Source organism: Cariama cristata, unplaced genomic scaffold (assembly GCF_000690535.1).
Source record: "Cariama cristata isolate BGI_N322 unplaced genomic scaffold, ASM69053v1 scaffold14820, whole genome shotgun sequence".
Taxonomy (NCBI): Eukaryota; Metazoa; Chordata; class Aves; order Cariamiformes; family Cariamidae; genus Cariama; species Cariama cristata.
The window spans coordinates 1-19,693 of record NW_009596491.1 but is presented as its reverse complement, the minus strand read 5'-3'; the positions used below and the strand labels follow the sequence as shown (position 1 = coordinate 19,693).

The following is a 19,693-nucleotide window of genomic DNA, read 5'->3' as shown; positions in this document are numbered from 1 at the left end:
GCCCACTTGCGTAGTAAGGCAGCATTAATCTGTCAGTCAACCGTGTTTCCTCAGAAATATACTTGGGAAGAATAGTATTTTAAAAGCTAACCACTTACAAATGAAAAACAATAACAGAACATGGGTCACTTTTTACTCAGATTATCAAAAAAAAAAAAATTAAATCATACTGTCAAATCAATGACATCCCTTGGGACATTTTCATTAAGCTCCAAAATTTATTGGACAGTTGCAAAAGCCTGAAGAAAATTAAACCTATCTTGCTTTATATTTAAATAATCTGGTAACAAATTACAGCTCATAACCTTTTTGCAGATAGAAAAAAAAGAGTCCACAAAAGAGGAGGTAAGCAGCCCAAAGAAACATGAAAGGATGACCACCTGATAGTGCTTGCGCAGAACTGACAAGGTGGTGTGCTGCCAAGGTGGGTAGTTCTTTGCCACATAGATGGTACAGTGAGAAGGCTTCTGGGAAGGTTCTTTAGTACTTTTCTAAGGGAACAAAAGAAAAAAAATTAGGAAGGGGTCCTCAGGCAACACAGAATTATCAAGTATGCAGACTTAAAAAGATGACCTAGTACACCTCACCTTTCCTTTCGCAGGTGCCATGTAGTTCTTGAGACGGAGTCGGAGGTCATGAGCTGCTTCCATGAGGTACTGAGAAGAGCGAATTAATACCTCATCCACAGGACCTGCTACCGGCCATGAGGCTCTCATGATGGAATCAGGCTTTGAAGAAAGGAAGAAGTGACATAGTGAGATGAAAACACATTAGTATCTGGTGGGTTTTCAACCCATTATAGCTTGACTGGAAACTGGAGTTTAGACAGTCTGAACCTCAATGAGCACCCATCTATAACTGGGTTGTAAAGGAATAAGTATACAGCCAACAAGCATTTATTTGCAGTATGTTAAGGACTATACAATTACATCTGCCATATAGGTACATAGCTTCACCTACAAGCACAAGACACTTAAAAAAAAAAATGTTTCATGCATAAGTGTAGGAATATTGCATTATCTGGGTTAATTTTAGATCACCTCTTTGTGACTATACAACTGAAGTGACTTGTATTAAAGTTGCTTATATCGTCAGAGCAACAGGCTAAGTCTGTATGTTCACTGTCCTATGGGACAACAAGCTATTATGGCTCTTGATATTATAAGACACATGTTTCTTCTACATGCATATGAAAGACATCCGTAAGACCGATATAAGCCTTACTAAAAATCAGTACAAGCTTAGATCTGAATCAAATGACAGAACCGAAACATTAGTACCTTTCCCAGCAGCGACCAGATGTGCTCACATAAGTGGGGACAGATGGGAGCCAACAGCAGAGTCTGAACTTCAATAAACTGAAACACCAACTCTCTGTGCATTCCTTCTATCGCCAGCTCACGATATTTATCTTTTGCTGCCTGAAAACACAGCCAATGCAACCATCATTACCACACTCCAGCTGCCATGGAGAAACACTTAGAAAAAAACACACAATTCTTTGCTCTAATACGCCTTTAGAATATAAGTATCTTAAAACTCAATAATGGATTATTATAACTGTATTTTCCTGAAGCACCTGAGTGTGAACCCGTCAGTTGGTCATGTGATTTTTGCATTAATATGGTACTTCTTAAAAAGTGTTCATTGACATAGACATAAAAGACAAAAATATCCACAACTGTGTACCAGGTACTATAATCCCTAACAGCTTGTATAAAGATACTAATAAGTACTAAGAAAAAGACAATGAATACGATCTATCATTATACATATAATTGAGCCTCCTTAATCATATTCCTGAATATCATAAAGAAGCCACATAAAGGAGTCTCTGTAATTCATTAAGTGAAGTGGTATAGTTCAGCAGACACTCTGGAGACATGGTTTATGCAGTATATCAAAAAGCACTCTGCTTCCAAACAATTTTGTTGACATATTTTCTGGATTTCTTATGAAGAGTTCCTTATTACAAGACAGCTAAAGAAAGGAAACCCTCTTTGTAATAGTGTCCTTTTTTTAAAGTAGCTTTTTACTCATATTATATATCAGGACTACTTGCAGCATCACAGGTGTCTTTCTCTGGACTTTTGTAAAATGACACAAGCAGACTTTTATAATTTCAGATTTATTCCATTAAAGCACTCTTGTTTCTTGGCACAATTCTGATTCCAATTCAGCTGTATAATTAAGGATCAGAGACATCAGGATCAAAAGAAATCCACAAACTCATGAATACCAAGTGTTAGTTTCTTACATCCAGAAAGAGACCTCCTACCTGAAATTCAAAGAAGCCAGTTTTCAGAGCTTCCTTAAACATCATCTTCTCATAATTTTGGTCTGTCTTCATTATGCCTGCACTCATTTCACTAGGGAGGGAAGGGAAGGCAAGTGAAAACATCAATATTGCATAGTCTACCCCACATAATGGCGACACTGTGTAAAACAACACTATAAATGTCATCAGTGCAGCACAATCCCATGACCTATTCTGTAACATGTTTTGTTTTATGAAATTCATTTGTAGAAAAAAAAAAAAAAATAACTACAGAGATGCTCCTTGCAAGAAAAAAAAAAAAAAAATGGACCAAACTGTATTATTAGCCTTTGTACAGTACCTGGCAAAGACTCTGTCATTGAAGGTGTTGGCAGGACCACTTCTTAGACTGTCTCTGTTTGCAATCATCTCCTTTACCCACTCCACCCATGTGTAGAGACGAAGAATACCAGCATCTGCCATGGCTTCCACAAAGTTGGCATCTTCAACAGTGTCTCCAGCATCAGCCAAGGCTAAACGCATGCCTGAAAGAAACTGCATCAGCTAGCACGGCTGGCATGCAACTAGCTGGTAGATATAGATGCAGGGAGCATGGGATTCAAAATGAATTTAATAAAATGCAAAGCGAATTTACAAACTGCCTGGCCAGCTAGAGAGAGATGTCTCAATGGATGAGCTTTAGCCAGGAGACGTACACTGCCCTCTTTAGCAAGGAAACCAGACAGACACCAAGAACCAGGAGGCTAGCACAGTTACTGTCCAAAAAAACAAGAGCACACAAGAAGGAACATGGGCATGCACGTATACACATTGTGTCCATCAACAGTACACGTGTTTTGTTTTCATCTCTTAAGTGAATGTGGAAGAATGAAATAAGCACCCTCTAGGAGGTCTCAACACCAGGAACAGTTCTTGGTTGAAATGGGGGTTGTGCTAACATGCATCCCAATTTTCCAAATGGAATTCAGCTTTTCAGACAAGAACAGGTGGTAAGCAGTGGATTTATTGCAATTCAATACTCCAATAAATCCACTGCTCTTTTGAGAGCAAAACACTCATTTTAGTCATTTTGGCATAACTGAAAGCCAGATGCAGGTCAGAACATACTTACCATCTGCAGAAAACTTCTCAACAGCTTGAGTTAGGGTCAGAAAGTTGCCTGTAGATTTAGACATCTGAAAGAAATAGAAGTCTGTTTTCTCACCCATCCATTTTGTTGTTAGATAAGCAAGACAGATGCCACAAGGGTTCATACAAACCATTGAAAAAGTATTTTCCCATGAATCACAGCAAAAGCAATTTGGTAAATCTGAACTCTATCTCACAGCAAAAGCAGACTAAACTTTGCAAGCACTTATCTAACTCCTTAATGTTGAACTTGTCTTGAGACTTGCACAAGTTATTACTAAGGTCCATATACTCCACAGCTGCCAGGAAGTGGTAAGCTGCCTTCTGCATCATTTGTGTTCCACCCCAGACTTTGTCAGGCTTTGAAAAACAGGACAACTGGTACCAACATTTAATTCCAGAAATTACCTAAATTAAACTTAAATACTACTTCAAAATTGGCATTTCTAGCTCATCCTGCATTGATTTTTCAAGGACGACTTTGGTGGGGTTTTTTTGATTCATGTTAGACAGTCTACAAGGCCTAATTCCTAGGTTTAGGCATTTTTAATTAAATTCAATTTCAGAACTTGCATACATGAGCAAGTTACTGGTACAAACTTCTCCCTCTCACTGCACCTACTCCAATGCTTAGCAAAGCGAAAACTTAGTAAGGAAAAAAAAAAATCATTCCACATTACACTAAAACTTAACAGATACACACAGAAATCTTTACTTAACTGGTGAAGCTATAAAAGAGCTAATTTAAGAAAAGTGTTAGATCGAATTGGAGGAAAGGGAGGTCTTCACCTCTGATGAACAAAAAATTGGAGGGCACAATGAAGAAACTAGAATTTTCACTATTTCTTCCTCTTAAATTCCAAGAAGAATTTTTCCAATCTGTCTGGCAAATGCCTATTTTGACAACCACAAAAGCCATCTCATGCACGAAACCTCAACATACCTTTTCAGAATTGAGAAGGAGATGTCCGTTTGCTCTCACAGCTACTGGCCATTTGTCTCTGTTTGAAGACAAGATAAAAAGCATTTGTTAAAGTAAACACATTTTCTCTTAAAAAAAAAACAAAACAAAACACAAACATTTTATGTTCCAGTTTGGGATGAAAACCTTAAGTGGAATCTTCAAAAAATACCTAGAGGGTGTCTTAAAAAAAATTAAGGAGTGTCTTTGAAGATGAAAAGAACTACAATATAAGAACTAGGGATTATCATTGCTGAAATGCAAAGCAGGGAGCACTGCGCCTACAATTATACTTCCATTTACTCCACCCCCCTCTATTCAGCTACATTTAATTTAAAGGCCAGTGACTGGCATTGCCCAACAGCATTTGATAGAGCTAGGTCCTGCATATCTCTACCAATGGAAGCAGAAGGTATGAAATTCCCCGTAATCATCTTTACTATACATCAGAAAATGGCTTTTCCTATATACAGTTTTATATAACTCCTAATAGAGGTTCACGGGATTACAAACACTGTATCTTCGTGCACGGAACTACATCTTTCTAAACGCACCATGTGATCAGCAAAGATTCTCAACCTGTACTGCATAGTCCATGGGAATATATATATATCACTGTTTTAACGATCCTTGAGAAGTAATTAAGAAAACTTTATTATCATTAAGTCACTTAAAATCCCAGTGCAGGAATAGAATTCAACACTGAAAAATCCATAGGAGGAGATACTTACAGAAGACATTTGACTTATAAAACAGACCAATGAAAGTTAAAGTTAAAATTTGTTCTCCACTTTCACACATTTACTTTTTCATGTGGCTACCTAACTGAGCATGTCACACCTCCATAGACAGCTAAACAAATGAAAAATAGCATCAAATACCACATTCCAACATGAGCTGCATTTGGATTTAGCTCTAGATGCATTCTCTCCACTCCCAAAGGAGGAAAAAAAACTCTAAAGATACACCAACGCTGTTTCAGTTTGGTTTTACACGTATCTTCCAAAGAAGAACTGAGATAAGGTGCTGTTTAGTTAGGACTTATAAATCCTTAGGTTTGCTCTAAAGCTGATTGAACAGTCAAGTTAATTATGCTACATGCTAGAATTCCAGTGTTTAGAACAGATTAATTTCAGCAAGTCAACTGAAGTCATATTATCCAGCTGGATTTCAGTTTTGCTTTAAATACTGTTTTAGAATTTGTATGTAAGAATCTTGCGTCTTAAAGTCTTTAACGGATTCTAGAAAAAACAGGCGAAATAACGGTAAAAAGCCTTCGACAACTGCAACAAAGCTGCAATATGAAAGAATACATTTTCAACCTAATTCTGAATGTTGTACAGTCTAAAAGAGCCATTAGCAAATGTACCAGAACTACAAACTCCCCAGCTTTAGCTCTGGCCCACCTGCTTTGCATTATCTCCAAACTCACCTTTGATCTGACCACATAGCCACATGATTATAGAGGTAGTATGACAGATGATTTGGAACAAGATCTTTGCCAGAAACTCTGAGATCCACAGGATACCAAAATTCAAACTCCTCCTTTAGCTTGTCCAACTTTTCTTTTGGAATCTCTGTTTTAGGAAATGGAGCTGCCTTGAAGAAGATGTAATCCCAAATTTCTTTGCTCAGTTGATGTGCCCTGCACAGAATTAGTCCCATATTGAGATGTCAGTAAAAGTTCCTCTCACCTCAACAGCATTTTGTATAAGACAGCTTAACATTGTTGATTCATTCTCACAACATACACCATTTGATAAGCAGAGCAAAAATGGACAAAGAGTGTACAGGTACTTTGTCTAAGATCAGATGAGGGAGTCCTACATCAGAAACAAAATCAGAACTCAGAACTGCTTGAGCCATGCCCTGCTTAAACTGCCCTTTGATATTTCCCAATAAAGCATGAAGACTCCAGTAAAGAAAAAGTAATTAATAATGAAAGCATAACCTTGAATGTCCTGGAAGCGTGATCCATTTTTTTTCCAAATGCCGCCCCAAGCACCACTTGTGACCTTAACTGAATACTGAAAATCTATTACTAGTACATAAGTTTCCCTGCCCTTGCTTGCACTGGGTCACACAGACATCTCTCTGCCTTCCATGAAAGTAAAAGAGCAGGAGTACAAGAGAATTGCTGTACAATTCAAGGACGCCTCCTACATGGAAAGACTAGGGGTTTTTTCCCCACTTTGAATGGAATTAATCCATTCAAAATGAACATTTACTATAAGAAAAATTTTACCAATCGCTAGAGGTAGGATCCACAATTTTGAATGAAAAAAATGATGAGATGCAACTTAGACCCACAGTTTTGCAGCCACTGCATTAAAAATATCTTTCTTGTTCCTACAGAGATTTTTATTCCTAGCTCCTTAGAATTTCACTGGAGTCCACCTGATACTACCTTTCAAATTAAATAATTTCAAATCAAAGTTTACTATTTGTTAACATCTACTAAGGCGCTTTGGCATGTATTATGCAGAGAGGAAAAGCATCCTGGATCCAAAGTACCTCCAGTACATATTAAATAACTAGTTCAAATGATAGTTGATACCACCAGCCTAGAATAAAGTCTTACATGCACCGGTTTAATGGTTTAGTTCTGGTAGTTATTGTTCTATGCTTTATATTACTGTAGTGTGCTGTGACTTAGTTTTTATGTTTGGTGCCAAAGTTCGTTGTACCCAAATGGTGACTGACACGCACCATAAATCCCCTTTTACTTTACACCACAGAGTAAGTCTTAGTAAAAAGTGTTTGCTAACACTTTAAGAAAGATCTTATCTACTCACGTAAAAGTACACTCTAATTGTATACACTTAATTACATCAAATCTATAATTCAGTGCCCAGGATGCTCACTTCAAAGTTTGCTTCCAGACATGACTAGTACGTAGGCAGCCTCTCTATAATTACAGAGGTTTGAGCCAAAATGAAAGCCTTGACAAGTTTTTCAGAACTGTTTCTCTTTGTAAGATTCTTTACTTTGGACATGTTTTTCAGACTAGTTATAGCATCAAATAAGGTGCTATATAAGGTTCCAGTTCCAATGTGTAAACTACTCCAGAAAATAGTTCATAAAACTACAGAATTAGAGCATAAGATTCAAGGCAAGATTGGAAGTGGGTTGGTTTTTTTTCAATTCCAGATGAGCTGTACTATCTCATCTCTCTGATCTCTACCACTGAAAGTTCACAACCACTCCAACCAAGAGGTCACAGAGCAGTCTTAGGAGGTATTTTGGTACAGATGCCTTCTCCCTCTTACTTTGAAGGCTTCCACATACGAGTTGTGGATAAAAGATGGTTCCAAGCTTCTAAGAGTTACCAGCTTTTAATACAGGAACAAAAACTAAGTGCTAATCTTGCTCACTTTGTACACTGAAGCATACAATTCTTTATAGTTGCAAAGTAGTCTCAATAAGCAGAGACGCTTCAGCAGCCACTGAAACCAATCATACCTGGCAAGGATCATTTCAAAGCAAGTCAAAAAAGTATTAAAAAAGGTGATTTACTCTGCACACAGTTCTGCTTTCAGGGACATTCCTCCTCTCTCTCTGGCCTCTATACTCCTTCTCTTTCCTTATTTCCCTTCTGCAGATCTGCTGTGACTTTGTTAAAACTTAACCTGCTGTTAGCTATGAGGCAAGTCTTTGTCAAGAACAATTCAGGAGATAAGCACACCTAATTAAACAAGAAAACTTAATGATTCACCCTCCTTACCTGATGCCCAGAGGAGATTCTCCCTGGCCACTCAGGTTCCCTCCCTGTAACAGATGAGCCACTGTGTAATAGGCCATGTAGATAGTTGAGTCAGAGAGAGACTCTATCAGCCACTGCTCATCCCAAGGTAAGCGGGTACCTGGAAGAGTTGGAAGCCCGACATCAGATACAGTCAGTATCATCCCTACTAACAAGCATGACGCTCAAGCGTACATAAGTAGTTTATGACTTTCAGTGGAGCATACATATATACACACATGCAAGTACTCATGCTTATGCTTTGAAAAAAAATTTTTTTAAAAATTCGATTTATGCATTTGAAAATTTTATTAAAGAGAAAATACTTGCTATTTTTGTGGTCAGCTTCTTAACACAACTGTCAAACAAACTTCAGCTCATGATCTTTTGATCTGTATTATAATGCAGTTATAACAGCTGTCCCATGTCATAGGCTACACAAGATGAAGGCTAGTAAGAATTTAAGGAGAATACCCAAGAAACGGTATTAGTTCCTTCTTCTGAGGTCCCTTCCAAATCAATGGCCCAGGCAAAAAGTTACAGAGTTGCTGCACAGAATCACTGCAGTAATGCAAAAATAAAATTACCCCAGGCCACACGCATTGTCAAGAAAGTGTGCCTTCTCTGGGATGCTGGGTCAAGAATAAGTTGGATAAATCTGTTTTACACTTACCTATATAATTTTGGATTCTAGATAGCACTTAAGCCTTCCTCATGAAGCACTGAGTGAGAAAAGAAGTGTTTTGCCTACCTAAGCCATATGTCCTGGAGCATGCATGCTCTTGTAGCCAACCTAAAGTAGCTTCAAAATTTCTCCTAGTCTCTTCACAAAACCTGTAAGAAATAAGCTATTACTACTCTCAGCCCTCTTAGACCACCACCAGCAGCAGCAAACAGTCATTCCCCTTTACATCTGCTTTTATAACTTACGTCTCTAGATGTTTCAAGCACTCTGATGCCTGTTTCTTCCAGTTCACTTCACCATAATCTAAATACCTATAGTCAGGAAAAGTTTATTGCAATAAAGCAATCCACAAGCAGGATATAATTTGGTAGTAACTTTGTAACTACAGCTTTACTTCACTTACCACTGATCACAAAGGGCCACAACACATTCATCAGCAGACCTTGATACAACTTGTTTCTCAGGTTCCATATAAATCATGGCTTCATCCTAAGAGTTGAAAGAGCAATAAAAGCTAAGATTTAAGTACTTAGCAAAGTCTTGAAAATCCTCACATCTTACCAGAAAGCATCCTCTCCATTCTAATCTACAGCATTTATTGCATGGCTTTCATTACTGCATAGGCTCTCTGCCTCAGCATTCACTTGAGTAAAATGAGGGCAACACTTGACTATGTATTTCTCCGAGGTATCATTACACATGATTTTGAAAAGAATGTCTCCATGCACAACAAAAAGGAGGACAGAAGTACAAAGTATTACTCATTGATTATGTACCTACTGATTAGGACAGCTACTAGAAAACCCTGGGGGACAGAGGGCGGGGGTGAGGTAAAGACAAATAAAACAGTGAGTTTTAATTCTACCTTCACAAACCACGTATTCCGATGCAGGATGAAGTGTTATATTATAATCTGAACATAACAATGCTGTAACAAGAGAATACTGACTAAATAACTGAGGCCTCTCCCACTTTCAGTCCTCATCAGGAAAATCTTACTAGAGAGATGACATGACCATTGTTCATTTACTACTTTTCCTTCTCTACATGATGAACCCCAGAAATAGGGTGCCTGGACATCACAGATGGCCTTATCATCAGGCTTGAAAAAGACTGACAATTTGGATCCTACTCTTTCAGTATCTTCCCAACTATATCAAAGAATAAATCAGACCATCAAAATATCTCCTAGACAAGGTGATGGGATGAAGCAGAGAATTAGATGTCCCTAATTAAGGTATTCGTCCCACTTAGTCTAAGAACACAAAGTCCTTCTTTTAGCAGTATTTCATACTCCGTAGCGATCCAAAGCACCACTAAGAGGACTGCAAAACCAAACAGAGAGGTTTCTTTAGCAATGCTGCTACTGTGAAAACGACAAAATGGATAATTTAGAAGAAGCTGTATGCATATTATCACATACGTTATCCACCATCATCTTCTGAATAAGTTTCTTCACATCTTGAACTTTTTGTCCTTTGAATTCATCTACCAACATCACCTGCAAAAGATGGGGTCACAGGATTGGATTTTTTTAAAAAATTAACAAGGTGCAACAGCTCTTTAGATTAACAAGAGGTAGCAGTTACTGCAATCTTTGACATGCAAAAAATAGGAATAAAGTAGGGGTTTTTTTCATTAAATACAGTCATCTTTACTCAGAATGAGTTTGTATACATGTTACCGTGCACATAGGCAAATGAACACAGAGAGTGAGAAATAAAAATTATTGCCAAATTACAAGAAAACAGCTGAGAAATACATCATAGTAAGCCACTACACAAATAAAGACAGGAGGGGAAAAAAACCCACACAAAAAAACCCACCACAACAAAAAACCCCAACACCAACACATCGCTCTTTTTCTTATTAGTTTCCAAATCAATACTTTTTACAAAATTGATCATCTCCCTAGAAGGTGATCGCTTGCTAGGAAATCAGATTATAAATCTCAGCTTGCAGTCATATATTCCTCCATTCTCATTCTTCAATTCTACGTCACTCCTCCAACTGCAGAACCTGACTGCAGGAGAAGTCTAAATGAAAAGTGGCCTGGGGAAAAAAGAAAAAAAAAGTCTCCCTCTTTCTTTTTTTATTCTTCATCTTTACCCTCTTCTTTTTCTCCTAATCAAACTCAGCAAGAAAACACTTATCAAAATCTTTTATTACTTACTCCCTCATAAAATCCTTTCAGGTACACTCTCTCCTTGGCCTCAGCAAGCTTCTCTCTGTCATTCTGGCTCTGGATTTTGAGCTCATCACAGACAAATGGAGCACAAAGGTTGCCATAGCCTGGGATTTCAATGATGGGCACCTGAGAATTAACAAAACTGTGTCAGATATTCAGTTCAAATTACCTGAGTGTCATAAAAGCTACACAAAGATTTGTTTCTCAGATTTCACAAGCTTCACTAGAAGTGATGCATTGAACGAAACACAGACAAGTATATTTTGCTTAGTTTGCAGTCTCTAGGCTGACATGGGAGTTTGAACCAGAGATTATAAAGGGGAAAGGAAGCAGTACCTATTAGTTATCTGAAAGTGTGTGTGCTGCATGGCATCTTGGCCAAAAGCAACACTAACCAAACAACTCTAATGGCAGCAGAAGCAGGTGCTACAGCTATGTCAAACCTCTACCATTTTGGGTTACTCTGTCCGTAAATTCACAACATCTAATACTACTCAAGTTACACAGGACTTACAAAGTATTACTGCAATTCAACTCAACAAATCAAAACTTCCTGGCAGTGTGACTCCTGATCTGCTCTCCAAGCAATAATCTAGTTTTATCTCCTGACCTGACACCAGTACCAAGCTGTACCAGCACTGAAGCCAGCACGTGGAAGCAAGGGTAATGCACAACACTGGGATGGCTTTACCTGTAACCTATCTTTTCCAATGAAAACCAATTCAGCCATGAGTCTGCATTAATAGTAACAGACTTGAACTCTTTGCATAGAATGGATACAATAATAATCTGGCCATTAAGGCTGTAAGTTTTAATCAACCAACAGGTTATCAGTATAATGATGTAATCCACTCCCCAAAATAGTAATTCCCACAAAAATACATACTTTGGTTACAACCCCTAACAAACCAAATACTACAACTACAGCAAAACATGAACACTTCAAACTTTTCAGCTCTTTCAGCTGAGGAGGACTTTAAATAGAAATTCTAGAAGAGATAGGCACAGTTCTTGGTACATTTCTCATCAGTGAATACAAAGTCACATGTACTGCAGATGGACACATTTGGGTGTACTTACTGGTTCAAATGGCAGGACCATTTCATCTTTGATGCCATACTTCACCCTCAAAGCCTTTGAAAGTTAGAAGAAAAAAAATGCAATGTAGATAGAAAAAAAATTCTCTAGATTTAAAGGTTTTTATCCATTCGTAGGGTCTTTTTCGTATATAATATTTTATTATAAAGCAGACAAAGCCACTTCCTTGCCTTCCCACCATTTCTCACACCTGAGTTTAAGTCCCATCTCATTTCCAGCTGATTCGTTGTCATAATTGTCTAAGTTTTTAAACGGGGAAAAACCAATATTGGTCTACCTTGAAAACGACTGGGACAAAAATTCAATAGCCAGGGGTAGCTGTTTAGATGCTGATGTACTCTTGCAGCTGTAACAGCAATGGTTACTTTAAGTCTTATTTGAAATTCATACAGAGGTCTTAATCTCATCTCTGGAAGTCATTTCCACAACAGGAACTTATTTCTATTTCACTGGTACTCTTCTCTCCCTTAACATGCAGCAGAAGTTACATGATTCTCCTCCAAAACTCTTCTTGAAGTCTGAAAATAAACATCTGTCCCAGTCCAGCTGGTTTTAACTGCAGTGATTTTTAACTACTTTGATTTCAAGTTAGAGATGGCAAAACTCCAATTAAAGGCATTTTTATTTTACCCACTGGATATCCACTTTGACCCTCCACACTACAGAAAGAAAACAGAAACAGCAGCACTTCAGTTAACAGACTGACCTGTTTTTTTTTCAAATCTCTAAGGGCTGCAATGTCATCTGGAGAATCAGAAGGAACACTTGTTACCACTCCAGTGCCTTGACAAAGAAAAAGACACAACAGATAAAAAGATTAGTCAAGACGTATTGAATGCAGGGCACGCATCAAACAGGCTTTGACAAGACACTGCTGTGAAGTTACCTTTATCTTCCTTGATTGTGAGCATTGGAAGAGCATATATAACTTTGTAGGCGGTGAGAGGTGCCGAAAGTGCAGCGCCAAGAATTTCCTGTGCAGGACAAAGGAGTATCATTACAATAAATAGCATTTTTTCAGCCTAGGTGAGTAAGCTCTCATGGGTGATATGCTTCAAATTTGTTGGCATACCTTACATTTAACAAGCAAATTAATTAAATATATATATATATTTAGTTCGACAAGGAGGAAGTACATATGAAAATCATGTGTGTACCATTTGAGATAATATATGGACTATTTACTGGTAGAAAAATCAAATACCAGATAATACAAAGTAATTCAGAGAAAGCTATACTACCAATGTGTAGAGTTGGAAAATGATAGTAAGCAAGAGAACAGTTTGCTTCCAAATATCTGAAGCACATCAGCACCAAGACAGGAATGAATTAGGAAGCCAGGGTCAAAAGCTAGATTAAACAAAGGCAGGAAAAGTATATTGTCAAGAGCATTTATGCACTGACAGTAGGTAATCTAGATGTTGCAGTTGTCTTCTACCTCTCTGATTTTCCTGAATTCACATCATGTCTACTAACAAAGAAAACCAAACCAAAACAACCAAACCAAAACAACCAAACCAAAACAACCAAACCAAAACAACCAAACCAAAACAACCAAACCAAAACCCACCCTGCATTTTCTACTTCATCCTTCAAAGTACAATCAAGAAAGATGGTGGTAAGTTTTAGTGAACGGAGATCAAGTGATGCAATCAGCATGAAGGTACTTTGTATTAGGATGAATAAATGCCACTAACTACACTTAATGCAAATCACAGAAGTTAAGGATAGTAAACATTAAAAACATTAACATTCAACTACTAAGCTATGAAAGCTTCATTTCGCAAAGATGTACTGGAAATGTCAGCATGAACAAAAAGCCTTTTCACATAACCCTTTCTAGCTATTACTTTTTTCCTGTCCCTCTCCACTCTTCATAGAGAAGTCATCACTCTTCCCAGCATGCAGAAAACATTACTTAAAACCATTCATTCATCAAGTAATGCCGAGGTAACAGTAATGCATCTGTCCACAGGCAAGTGCATCAAGTTAATCTCCCACAAGTACTTGTAGCTTGGCTGCCAAGGAAGCTGTCTTCTGCTTGCTTTTTAGTCACTAAACACTCCAAAATTTTTGCAACAGTTCCTATATTTCCTTTGTAAGTAGAATTCTACCACCATCTTTGCAACTATAAGCTTCACAGGAACAGATAAGGCAGACTAGCAAGATGCAAGGTGCTTACTTCTCCCATCAGCTCCTTGACAACAGGTACAACTCCATTATCTTTTGTAAAGCCCTGGTAGGACATGTTCCTGGCAGCTCTTTGCGTACAGATGAAAATATCCCCATTCACAGTTTCAAAGCCGATGTACTTCATATCTGGGCGAACCCAGCAGTTAGACTGTCCAAACATGGTCTCTGGTCTGAGCGTAGCAGCCACCAAGAAGATATTTTTTCCTCTTAGGCCGCTGCAGGGGGAAAAGTATTTTATGAGTCATCAAAATAAAAACACTCAGGGTAATACAGAACATGCTTTTAAGTAACATTTCCTAAGGGATGCAAGTGGGTCATTAAGTTCTCTGTGGATTTTTCATTTTCTTCCTTTTTTTTTTTTTTAAACTCCAATTTGAGTTCCACACAGATTAGTGAATATAGCAGTTCAAGACAGAGATCAAGTCTTTGAAGCAACAGAAGTAACAGGGTGAAATTAAATTCTGCATTAGGTAAAACAGGCTGTTTAATTCAACCGTCACTTCTGGCCATAAGATAAAACCTATTTGCCATTACAAATTCAAGACCTACCTTAATTTTGCAGGATAAGGATCTAACACCTTCATTTTTATTAGCGTATATTCTTGAGGCCCAACACCCTACAATTCATATAAACAATGCAGCAATCAATATATGACATTGACTCAAGCAATAAAGAAAATAAATCGTATTCTTTAGTAACCCAATCCAAATGCTACTTAAGGTACTGATGCTTTCTTCAAAGTAAATCATATTTCCATTGATACAAATGGCTGTTTACTAAAATGCACACTGGAGAGAGAGGTTATACTTTATATGTTGCTGAGATAGTGTCTGTGAGGAGTAAATTTTTGGACTTAGAAATAAAGTTAATAACAGCTTTTTTCTTTTGTTTCAACAGATAGATAATGATATGATGTAGCAATGCTGCTGGCACAAATTGCCAAATAATCACAGCAAACAGCTACAGTGGAAAATACTATCCATAGTTCAAGATAAATATTCTCAATAGAGAAGGTCATTCAATTTTCACATGTACTGACAACTGAGAACCGATAACTCTGTATGTACAAAATACATTTTGCTCCAAGATACAATTTATTTTTCCATGCCGTATTTAAGATCATAAGCAATGCATAAAAATGTCAATTAAAAATATTACCTCTCCTGTTTGCCTGTCATGATCCATACAAGGCTGTCCATCTTTTGGAGAATAAATTGTGTATCTAGAATATGGTATATTTTCATTTAGTAGCAAATACAACAATGTGTAGACCAAGGCGGGGGGGGGTAGCTGTTTTTCATAAAGAGACCTTTTAATTGTATTTTCAAATTTTGTGTAAATCTGTTACCACCCATGTCAACATTCAGTTTTTGCAAGAGATTTCAGTATTGGCCCCATTTTGCTTGGAGTTGGTATGCATGGAAAACCTAAAACAGGAACACCACCTCACACACTTTGCTAGCACAATAAATACAGGACTTTATCATGTCTAGTAGAGTATTTGAAATGAAAGGATTCTAGTTTAATGTCAGTTATAAGCACGTTCTAGAGACGTGTCATAGGGTTTCATCTTTGGTAAAGTTGAGCTTATCCAAATTCACAATAAACTCAGAGTTGAGTGGTAGGCTTACCGTTTCCCAAACTTAATTTTATTTCTTTCCTTTAATGTGAGAAACTGCCATCGTACAAAGGAATCATAGTAAGGATTAACATCTGTAGTAACAAAAGAACGCCTCCAATCCACCTGGAAATGCATAAGAGTCTCCAGTAAATACAATACAATAAAGAAAATCAAGGAACCTCACAATAGCAAAACTACCATTTTAAAAATAAAATAGCAAGTACATATCACACAAAGGGTGCATGCTTAAAAAACATAACTATGCGGTCTCTCTGTGCATGGTCTTTCAGAGCTGAGACATCAAAGACTCAAGGTCTTGTCTGATGACTGTGAATTTTAGAGATTTTGTAGTAGTTTTAACCAACTATTCAAGATAAAGTTCAGCACTACCTTCTTTCATAATCTCTACCTGTCTTTATTTTTAAAAATCTGTTGTCAGTAGGACAAGTATCTTATAATATTATATCAATACTCTTCCTAAAACTACTGTTAATAATGACTACAGAACAGTTATCTAATATGGAAACAAGAAGTGAAAGTCCTAACTCCTTTATTCCATTCTTATTTCCAGTTGTGATCATTGCATAGGATATAAGTGCTATACAAGAAAGCACTTAATTATCACCCAAGACTATTCAAAGGTTAAATGAATAATTCCATAAACACCGGAAACATTTCTAGAATAATGTTGGTATTATGCAGAAAATCATCTCAAAGGAGAAGCAGCATATTCAGAAACATAGTAAGAATACAAGTATGGCTGCTTGCGTAACTGAGTTTCAGATTTCATACAGTTACCTTCAATCCCATGCTTTTCAGATCCTGGACAGCAAGGGGAGGGAAATAATCCAGCCAATGCTCAGCTTCAGAAAAACTGACTACTTCTTCATCAGAAAGACCCAAAGATTTCATGATTCCCCACTGGTATTTGGAAGAGCCAGTCTTGGCAGCAGCCTTACTCTGAAAGGACAACTGTGATTAGGAAAAGTGCGCATTCTTGTATTCACGATAGCTTTATATGCTGCAAATCATTTTTCTTTATTAATGGTATGGTTTTTATTTCCAGATATGCAAGATAATACAAATATCCTGCTGTCCTTTCTCTGGCAGTGAAGATTAATGACTAAGAGTTTCTGACCTACACTATTTCCTAGCTTGTATTCAACTGTACATACATTAACCCCCTCTTTTCAACTATTACATGGTTAGCTCTATCTGATACATCTGCAGAAAGGGTATGCCATGACAAACTGGCAAGAAATGACCAGTTCACTAAGGTTCCGGTCAAACAAATGGGTGTTTTTACCATGAAAAGGTGGAGCAGTCCTGCATGATATCCTTGTATCAAAAACCTTTTCTGCTATTACTTTGCTCATATTACTTTTTCCAGCTATTGTCCTTTGAATATCTTACGTCTCTATCCAACAGCAACTTACTACCTGCAAGAGTAGGCAAGATCACACCTTCTGTTGATGTAGAGGAGACAGAATCCCAAATCTAATGCTTCCAGTGTGACAATCTCTTTAGCATACACAAACAATATACATAAGAACACATCTAAATTTTTCTTATACTTGATTCTTTTCCTTGCTTTGTGACATTCCCAAAATCATAAATCTCATTTAAATACCTGGTAAGCCAAAATAGTTTGGGTTATTTTACTTAGCATATCTAGCCAGAATAGGCTAGATACCAATTTACAAGAGAATAATCAGAACAGTAGGTGTGTGTATATATATCCCCTACTTCTGAGAAAACAGGGTTATTTCCTACAACTTGTTTGCGAATGCTTTGTGCAAAGAGGAAAAAAAAAAACAACAAAAAACTATCAGAGTATTACTCCAGATGATCTCATTTTTCTCAGGAAACTATTAAACAGTGCACCAGCTCACCATTAAGATTTCATACATTAAAATGGTATCACAAACCATGCAGTTGATGCATTTTTTCCAAGTCTACCTTAAAAGTACCCAGCTATCTTGGAAAAAACAATCAAAATATTTGTATCGCACGTTTCTCTGAGTGCAAAGGAGGAAAAACCCATAACGCATACTTGGAACCTTCGACAGCACGCTACCAACCCAGAGAGTCTTTGTTTAAAGTTTACCTTTTTGCCTTTTGCTTTATCCTTGATGATAATTTCTTCTTCTTTTTTAGCAGAATTTTCTTCCTCTTCTTCCTCCTCATCAGGAAATTCAGGTGGGCAGCCATATAATTCCATTTCTCTTTTTAGCTTATCTGCACAAGCCTAAATAGAGATATCGGTAGTCTATCAGCACTTCTCTGTGGCAAGTGCTTCAATCAAAGCTAAGGAGTACTTTTTACTGACAACACTTTGCATTTTACTACAACGCTTTAAACTTTTTCAGGATATTGCATCAACTTCTAGGAGATCTTGCAACTTCAAGAATGCCTGCCATGGTAGGAAGAGGTTTACAGTGAGGATTTTCTTGCAAACGAAAAAATACAATGGGTAAACTTAGTTTTAAAGTATTCTATTTTCTAGAAAGTGATAACATACAGTTCAACCACAACACGTCTTTACTACAAATTCAGGTTCCAAATCACACTGTCTTGATGAATTTTTCAATAAATTAACATGATGTTCGGAATGGACAGTAAGCAATGCTCTAAGTAGTCTTAAGCACAAAAAACATCAGAAAAAGCCCTCAGTAACTCAAAACATCTTACCTTTATAGGCATCCCAGTGCAGTGTAGACCAAATGGAAACAAGCAGTTCTTTCCCTTTAGCCTCTGGTACCCAACTGCAAACTATATAAAGTGGAAAAATGAAACAGAAGAAACAAGAATGGCATACGGCTAAACTAGCACCCTTCTCAAAAAATAAGGGCAATTCCTTCTTTAACATGAAACTACTGAATGACAGATGAACACAGTCAACAGCATCTAGGAACCTAATCAACAGAAAAGAAGGTTAAACTGGATTTTGTTATCAGGTCTGCCACTCCCTGGCTGCATAAGTACAAGCTTTCCTAATTTTCAGGGGGCTGTTTTTGACTAGAGAAGAATAGGTACAAAGAAGAGATCGATTTTGTGGAATCCTGTCCACTAGTACCTAAAACCTATTAACACACAGGTCACAGAGCACAGTATTGACAAACAAAAGAGACAAGAAGATTTCCTGTGAAGTTTGCGCCATTTAGCAGCACCTCCTAAAAATCTCAGCAGATCTGAAAGAAGGAATAGACGAAACACCTGTAGTCTAGTCTCCTAGAATTAAAAAAAGTGATCAGTGGCACTTCTCTTCAACCAGTAATATTTCCACTGAAAATATTGGAAAAAGGGAAAGTTTGAGTAAGTCATTACTGAATCTATAAACTAAATAACAAGGCATTGTGTTAGCTCAAAATTTAACTACAAAATTAGCATTTGTTGTAAAGTAGTATTTAAAGGTATTAGCAAAGGAAAATTTTTACCTCACATTTAGATAAAGAAAATGTGTGTCCCAGATGAAGGCGGCCGTTCATGTAGGGATAAGGAAAGGTAACAAAGTACTTTCCTTTGCTGAGAAGAAATTCAAAGAATTAAAACATATCATTAGCTTTTAAAATGACCATCAGAAGATGTACAAGTAAAACAGTTAACTGATGTGTTCAGTTATTATTTTAATGTCACTGTGGGCTGATAATATTTTCCCTGCTAGTAACACGAGTCTTTGATTTTAAAAAACTGGTATACTAACAGGTTTTATCATCATGGCAATCCCAATTACAAATACAGGCTGGGTGCAGAATGGATCGAGACCAGTCCTGAGGAGAAGGACTTGGGGCTGTTGGT

At 37.3% G+C, this 19,693-nt stretch overlaps 1 protein-coding gene across 1 annotated transcript in view; it reads right to left on the bottom strand.

The window, feature by feature from the left end:
• LARS (leucyl-tRNA synthetase) overlaps nt 1–19,449 on the bottom strand; it is a 28,625-nt gene extending 9,176 nt beyond the window's left edge. Inside the window, 25 exon segments of the mRNA XM_009706378.1 lie at nt 381–491; nt 588–728; nt 1,281–1,421; nt 2,279–2,369; nt 2,619–2,802; nt 3,390–3,453; nt 4,350–4,407; nt 5,800–6,012; nt 8,092–8,230; nt 8,861–8,943; nt 9,040–9,105; nt 9,198–9,283; nt 10,218–10,295; nt 10,968–11,108; nt 12,063–12,116; nt 12,787–12,863; nt 12,967–13,054; nt 14,263–14,488; nt 14,823–14,890; nt 15,433–15,496; nt 15,906–16,018; nt 16,694–16,855; nt 18,003–18,143; nt 18,587–18,667; nt 19,333–19,449. Of these exon segments, the coding sequence (XP_009704680.1) occupies nt 381–491; nt 588–728; nt 1,281–1,421; nt 2,279–2,369; nt 2,619–2,802; nt 3,390–3,453; nt 4,350–4,407; nt 5,800–6,012; nt 8,092–8,230; nt 8,861–8,943; nt 9,040–9,105; nt 9,198–9,283; nt 10,218–10,295; nt 10,968–11,108; nt 12,063–12,116; nt 12,787–12,863; nt 12,967–13,054; nt 14,263–14,488; nt 14,823–14,890; nt 15,433–15,496; nt 15,906–16,018; nt 16,694–16,855; nt 18,003–18,143; nt 18,587–18,667; nt 19,333–19,449 (2,787 nt within the window).
• Nucleotides 19,450–19,693: the final 244 nt, after the last annotated feature.